This window comes from Camelus bactrianus, chromosome 3 (assembly GCF_048773025.1).
Source record: "Camelus bactrianus isolate YW-2024 breed Bactrian camel chromosome 3, ASM4877302v1, whole genome shotgun sequence".
In the NCBI taxonomy this organism is placed as follows: Eukaryota; Metazoa; Chordata; class Mammalia; order Artiodactyla; family Camelidae; genus Camelus; species Camelus bactrianus.
Genome location: NC_133541.1, coordinates 44,192,249 through 44,199,889, shown reverse-complemented (window position 1 = coordinate 44,199,889; position 7,641 = coordinate 44,192,249). Strand labels below are relative to the sequence as shown.

At 47.2% G+C, this 7,641-nt stretch overlaps 1 protein-coding gene across 1 annotated transcript; it reads left to right on the top strand.

Annotated features, from left to right (window-relative positions):
- The first annotated feature begins 378 nt into the window (after window positions 1-378).
- Window positions 379-6,040, top strand: HTR1A (5-hydroxytryptamine receptor 1A). The gene has a single exon (XM_010949385.3). The coding sequence runs from the start codon at window positions 2,016-2,018 to the stop codon at window positions 3,282-3,284; it is 1,269 nt and encodes a 422-aa protein (XP_010947687.1). The 5' UTR covers window positions 379-2,015; the 3' UTR covers window positions 3,285-6,040.
- Window positions 6,041-7,641: the final 1,601 nt, after the last annotated feature.

The following is a 7,641-nucleotide window of genomic DNA, read 5'->3' as shown; positions in this document are numbered from 1 at the left end:
TCTTTATCTAGGTTCTAATGGGATTAAATTCAGTTTTCTTGGTAAAGGAAACAGCTTAAAACCAACCAACCAATAGCAGTCGCTTTATTTTCTATGTTAAGTCATCCCCATTTGGAAAATCCAATACTGTTTTTGCCCCCATTGGTTAACGTGTGCAAACTGAGTTCCAAAGTGCAGCCTCTGTTAGCACAAAACCAACACAAATGAAGGTGTTTGCCTAGGTCTATTAAGACCCCATTTCTAGACAGAACTTGTGAATGACAGATGCTTTCAAAAATATCTAGAAAATGTAAGTCTTGATATACATGATTAAGAGCAAAAGAAGACACTAAAAGAAATTTTTCAAGAAAATAGGAGAAAAAATACAAAATTTAATGTTACTTTTCTTTTAATAATCATCTTTTTCTTTCTTGAAGTTACAGAATTACCTCAATTTCTGCTTACTTTCTGCAAGTTTCTAGATGGCTCTCTAAAGCATTTGCCAGAAGGTGGCGACAAAAGTCCTGATTGCCCAGACCTGTCCCAGGTGCTGATCCCAGTTTCGAAGCCCTAGAGAAACTGTGGTCAGCGACCACAAGTTCTCCCTAAAGGTATGCAAGCTCGGGTAAGAAAAGCAAAGGGCCATTAAAAAAACAAAACAAAACAAAAACCCGACCTCATTTACAACACAAAGGCAAACTATTCCCTTCTCTAAATTCACTTGCCACAAAGCTATGGGAGGGAGATGGCAATGCTCACTGAAATTAAAAAGGCAATGGTGAGGGAAAGGCAGGTTTGTGTGTGTGTGTGTGTGTGTGAGTAAGTGAGCGCGTGTATGTGTGTGTGTGTGTGTGTGTGTGTATGTGGAATACATACCGAATTGATTTTTTCTTTCACTTTGAGATGCAGCTGTTTACCTGTCCGTTGACACACCCTTTATAATTGCTTTCTCCCCCAGTTTCTCAAGGTTAAAAAGTCACAGGCAATATCCTCCCCAAAAGAGTCGGCCTGTATTGTGAGATGATAAACGGGGGTGGTTTTTAAAAAGCTAAGACACATTCCATCTTCTTTCCATCAATTAGTAATAATAATTTACAGACTGACCCAGGGCTGTCCATCTCCCCATTCGGGCTCCGTGTGCCTCCTTTTCTCATTTCCTATTGCCACTCCGTGATGCTGACTCTCCTTAAGAATCGGACAGAAATACGAAGCAGCAGGTAACTAGATTTTTCTCCCCTCAATTTTGGCTGGGTGGGAGGCGGAGTTATTTATTGTAATGTTGGTCTGACCGGCGGATCCACTGTGTGTAAGCGAATTCTGAGTCTCTTGTCGACAAAAAGGGACTTGAACGCAAAGAGGCTGAGCTAGAGGGAGATGAGGGCGGGGAACCAGGGGAAAGAGACACCCGGGGTTGGGGAAGTGTTAGGAGAGGAGAGTTAGCGTAGGAGGGAGGGAGACGGGCTGTCGGAGCAGCACACGGAGGGATAAAGAAAGGGGAGTGAGAACCGAGAGGGAGACCGAAAGGGAAGGATAGTGGGAGACAGAGAGAGACGGAGGAGACTTACAAGAAAGAGAAGAGAGGAGAGGAGAGACAGGGAAGAGGAGAAGGAGAGGAGGACTGGAGAGTGACTGTGGAGGATGGTGTTTCTCTATTCCAGATACTTCTAAGATTGGAGACTCTTTTGGTAGTGGGGAGACTCCGGGTCTGGCAGCGGCAAAGTAAAATGTACAGCGAGAGACAGACGTTCTGGCCACCTCTCCGCGTCTCAGAGATCCCGGAGCTGTTCTTCGGCCAACTCGTTTCTCAGCTGGAGTCTATGAGCGCGCTGGACTACGAGAGCCCAGGGAGCGACTAGAAGCTCGCTGCCCCGCGGAGATGCCTTCGCCTGAGCAGTAAGAACTTCCTGCTTGAGTCCCTGCATTCGCTCCCTCCTGAAACTCCCCAGGACAGAGGGGAGGAAGACCCCAGGGGGAGGGGAGAGGGGGATCCTGGCGCAGCTCTTTCTCCCCTCCCCTTCCCCGCCCGGCACGCAGGCATGGATCTGCTCAGCTTTGGACAGGGCAACAACACCACGTCGTCCCAGGGTCCCTTCGGGACACGCGGCAACGCTACTAACATCTCCGACGTGACCTTCAGCTACCAAGTGATCACTTCTCTGCTGCTGGGCACGCTCATCTTCTGCGCGGTGCTGGGCAATGCGTGCGTGGTGGCCGCCATCGCCCTGGAGCGCTCCCTGCAGAACGTGGCGAATTATCTCATAGGCTCACTGGCAGTCACCGACCTCATGGTGTCGGTGCTGGTGCTGCCCATGGCCGCATTATACCAGGTGCTCAACAAGTGGACTCTGGGACAGGTCACCTGTGACCTGTTCATCGCCCTCGACGTGCTGTGTTGCACCTCGTCCATTCTGCACCTGTGCGCCATCGCGCTGGACAGGTACTGGGCTATCACGGACCCCATCGACTACGTGAACAAGAGGACGCCGCGGCGCGCCGCTGCGCTCATCTCGCTCACTTGGCTCATTGGCTTTCTCATCTCCATTCCGCCCATGCTGGGCTGGCGCACTCCTGAAGACCGCTCGGACCCGGACGCATGCACCATCAGCAAGGACCATGGTTATACTATTTACTCCACCTTTGGCGCCTTCTACATCCCTCTGCTGCTCATGCTGGTTCTCTACGGGCGCATCTTCCGAGCCGCGCGCTTCCGCATCCGCAAGACAGTCAAGAAGGTGGAGAAGAAAGGAGCCAACACCCGCCTTGGGGCGTCACGGACCCCGCAGCCCAAGAAGAGTGTAAATGGCGAGCCGGGGAACAGAGACTGGAGGCAGGGCATAGAGAACAAGGCAGCAGGGCCTCTGTGCGCCAACGGCGCCGTGAGGCAGGGCGAAGACGGCGCCGCCCTGGAGGTGATCGAAGTGCACCGGGTGGGCAACTCCAAAGAGCACCTGCCGCTGCCTAGCGAGGCGGGTACTGTCCCCTGCGTCCCCGCCTCCTTCGAGAAGAAAAATGAGCGCAACGCAGAGGCCAAGCGCAAGATGGCCCTGGCCCGCGAGAGGAAGACGGTGAAGACGCTGGGCATTATTATGGGCACCTTCATCCTCTGCTGGTTGCCCTTCTTCATCGTGGCCCTAGTTCTGCCCTTCTGCGAGAGCAGGTGCCACATGCCCACCCTGTTGGGCGCCATAATCAACTGGCTGGGCTACTCCAACTCTCTTCTCAACCCGGTCATTTACGCCTACTTCAACAAGGACTTCCAAAACGCGTTTAAGAAGATCATCAGGTGCAAGTTCTGCCGCCGATGATGACGGAGTAGCTGGCGAGTAGGCCCACCCCATCCAGTCGGCCTCCCTCAGCCCTCTGCAATCAAAACCTTTGCTAGTTTTCCTCTGACTTTCTCAGCTGCTTGGCCCGCTGCTTCCAGACCTCGTTCCCCCGCCCCCAGCCCTCAATCCCCTGCGCGGAAGGAGGGCGCACTGTGCGAAGAGGTTCCAAAGGCGGGGCAAGAGAGTCTGGAAAACTACCCGGATCTGTGACGTGCGACTGAGGCTCAAACTTTGGCCTCAGAATCAGTTTTGTTCCCAGCAATTGCTTCTTCCCTCTTCTGCCCCTTAAATCTTCACGGCTGAAGTTTAAGCCTCAGCGGTCCACGGCAAAAAAAAAAAAATTTTTTTTTCACACAGAAAAAGAAACTATATACAGGCGCTGCGCCCACTTAAGGCTCCCACCTGATCACTTCACTGCTAGGACTTGGACTTACTGTTCAGAGTGCTGAACTCCATTCCCCAACAACCCCACCCCCGCCACGCCCTCTTGCCCTAGAAATGTTTAGTTTGTTTTTTTGTGGGGTTTCTTTTTTTTTTTTTTTTTTCGGTCTCATCCCTTCTTTCCTTTTCTATCTTCCCTTTTTTGCCCTCTCCAGTCCCTAAGCACTAATTCGCTAGTCGGGAAAGGTGGGAGGGTCGGCTTCAGTGTCCCCGGGAATCCCCGCCTTCAGGTGCAGCCTCGCAGAGTAGCTCCGCCGCGCACAAACCCAGGCTTTGTTTGCTTGGATTCAAAACAAGTGGCCAGAAGTTGTCTCTTAAAGTGAACTTCTAAGTGTAAGGCTGGGCCAGTGGGAGAGAGCGAGGAGAGAGTGCAGAACGAATTTATCCGTTCTTGCCTTGGTGTCAGCACTCACCAAAGAAACTGACAGTTACTGGGAAGGGAGAGCAGACTTGTATTAACTGGTTGCTGGCGAAGTCTGTACGTGTTGGCATGGCCACTTACCTACTGTGGGAGGCGCCCGCCGGCCACACAGCTCGCGCTGGGGGCGCCAAGCTGCCGGGAGTCCGCGCCTAGCTGCCGGGAGTCCGCGCGTCTACCCAGCTCTCTGAGTTCTGGCGTGCGCTGTGCGCGCGCAGCGAGAACTATTGCGGAGCTGCTGGATCCCTCCGCCTACGCCCAGGACCCGCTGAAGAGGCGGTAAACAACAGTTCCGGTTTGCGGAAGCTGGCGGCGTTAGGTTCTGCGGCCTTCTTGGGCTCCGAAAGACCAGCAGGACGCAAGGCGTGGCGTTGTCCGGGTGGCTCTAGCTGGCACACCCCTTGGAACCTGAAATGACAGTATTATCCAAAGGATGCAAACTCTTTCCTCTTAATTCACCCTCTAATTCCAATAGGGAGATAGTTCTGCTTAGCACGTCCTAGCACCACACAGGATTTGTTCTACTGGACGTCCAGGACACGTAGTTACCAGGACCTTTGTTTCCAAATGGGAATTCTGGGCTTTCAATAGAATGCGCCCCTATAGGTTTAGCACTATCCGTGACCTCAGAGGCGCTTAACTTAAATAATGAGGCCCTAAAGGACTAGTTAGGTGTACTCTCTCTGTGGAGTCCCTGAGAATCAATCATGTACATTTGCTGCTTGGCTTGACTGTCCTGCACCACAGATTTGCCAGAAACCGGCCTCTTGCCATTTGAATATCGTGGAGCACTCCAAGCTTTCTTCCTCTCAAAAGTTACCCTTTCAGCCTTGCCACTCCCGCTGAAAAACAGGTTATAATCTTTACTGCCCCCCGAAGGGAAGTTTTTCGGTGCTGTATTTGAATGTAAATTTTATCCACGTGACCGTGACCGGGATCAAGAGGTTTGTTAAAGTTAGATCTAGCCTCTAATTTTCTGATGAATAACGGTTTCGTTCTCCGGTAATTGCACAAATTTATAATTCTTACTCCCCTCTCCCTTCCTGTGTACATTTAGAATGATTGCTTCTGCTGTTTTGAGAACCATGTTGCAAATGTTGCCAATGAAAAGTTCACTTGTGCTAAAATTAGGAAGGTGAAAAGACAGCTATATCACTTGTAGTCACTTTATTGTTTTTGTCAAGCGGAACAAAGCCTCTATTTTTTTTTTTTTCAGACCTAAACTGAGAGTAAGCATCATATCCCGTTAAAACAGAAAAATTCTAAGAACTCTGGGAACTCAGTGGATGGTTTGTCTATGCATATGTAATACTGATAAGGGGCTAATGGTAGATAAAATAAGGGAGACTTCTCCGGTCTATCAATTATTTATTCAAAAATTCAATTTCTTTTTGCTCACAATTTAAGTAGAGCTATATGGAAAAAAAACTTTTCTGTATGTCTTCCTAAATTTTTAGAACAAATTATATATATAAAATAATTCAAGCCCTAGTTTTGCTCATCCAAATTATACCTTGGCCAGCATTTAAAATTTTGAGACTTCCATTGATTTATGTCTTTTACAGAATTATGGCAATGACTTTTGAATATTTGTTCTTCCTGCTTTGGAGGAGGTACACAGGAATGGGGAAGGAGCATCCCATGGGAGTATAATGCCAAAGCAATAGAGAAATTTGAGGAATAAGTGCAAAAGAGCTGCATACCAGTAAAGAGCCCTGATGCTTTTTTTTTTTTCTTTTAAAGTATTGCATTAAGGTAAAGTATATATGCATCAAAATTGGCCTTCACTCCCCTCTGTGACAATAAAGGACTTTAACAATGGTAATGCTATAATAAACTGATATCAGTAACACATGCATCTTTATTTTAATCAGAATCATGGTCTATTTGTATTTATTTGTATAATTGTAAAATTGAAGTTAAAAAAAATACAGTTATCAGGAGAAGGTCCTGCTATACAGATCAGGGATCTGACAGAGAAATAAATTTAGTTCTTAGTATAGAAACTCATTCTAGACGAGTGATTCTTTTTTAAAAATATCCTGTCTCTGATAAGAGAAGGTCACATTTCATCATTTGGCCTTGCAACTGTGCATTTTTCCTGACTGACACCTAAAGTTAAGATTTAGGCATCTGTCTAATATGGACAAGATGGGGGATTTGCAAGAGAGAAATGCAGCCTCTGGTAAAAGCACCAGGGGCCAATGCTGCGTTTTTAAAGCAGTGGACAGTGCTGAGTTCCCTCCTCTGTCTTCCCCACAATGTCCAGCTGGAAGAAAACAGCCTCCCTGGTTTCAAATAAAGCAACATATTGTTTTGGGTTTCTCACTCAATGAAAAGTTGAAAGGCATTTTCCTTTCTGGCTGGGTCTCATTTAACAGTGGAGTTTTCTATGTAACATCTATTACTATGTTAAAATTAATTCAGTTGTTCTCTCTTCCCTACTGGAATCATCAGTAATGGCTCTTGTTTCCCATGTTATGTTTGTTAATTTCACTTCTTTCTGATGTCAGAATGACAGCTTCAGGGCAAGGTAAACCCAGGTAAGTCCTAAGGGGAAAACAAAAATCAGAGCTATTATGATCACAGAAGAGAGCTCTCTGAAGCTGCATGAAGCCTAGTTTAGGCGAGGTATGTGCATTCATATCCTCCCAATGATGCCAAGTAAAGACAGAAGTTGAGAGAACAAAAACTGTCTGGAGTTTTTCATTTGAAAACTGTTACATAAACACGTATCAGACCTTGAGTAAAATGATGCAGTTAGTATATTTGACTTTTACATTCTGAATATCTCCCTTCTTGGCCTTTGTTCTCTGCTTTGGCATCTCTTTCTCCAAGGAGACAATGGCTGTTCTCTACTGGGCTTCCGGAGCTTTATCATACTCCAATTAAGAGAGAATTTTTATGTATCCTTTCCAGTGTGACTAACAAGCCCAGATAACCAATTAGCAGCATCACAAGCCAGGTTCTATTGGATTATGTTGAAATATGGGGCTATGAATTAATATAAGCTGCTGTTGACACCTTGAAGAAGTTTCCAACCTACTTGGGTATTCAAGAATAAACTGCTATGGCTAAGTAAAAACTCATGGCAGAATATAAGCATCATCTAAACAGGACAAACCACAGGAGTTTGGCTCTAGAAAAATGCAGAGGACAAGATCACTGTGGTCTGGGAGTGAATAGGGAAGATTGGGTAGAGAAAGCTGTGCAGAATATACAGGACTGAACTCTGAGTACATGAGTAGTAATATAAAGAGAGAGAGATTCTTTATGAGGTGCCAAAGACAACCCGGTTCCTTCCTTCTGTCAAGTGAGGGTCTGAGATGCAGTTTTCACCTGGATTCCTAGATGCATTAGCTTGGGTTGATTATGGAGGTGGTGATCCTACAGAAAGATGCAGGCTCAAAACTTCCCATATGTTATGTCAACCTGAAGGGTCTGGGAAAAGAGAGAGGAGATGAGTCTAAAGCCAAA

Bases quoted from the DNA above. Each gene is read 5' to 3' on its own strand.
- HTR1A (XM_010949385.3), top strand. From the start codon at position 2,016: ATGGATCTGCTCAGCTTTGGACAGGGCAACAACACCACGTCGTCCCAG.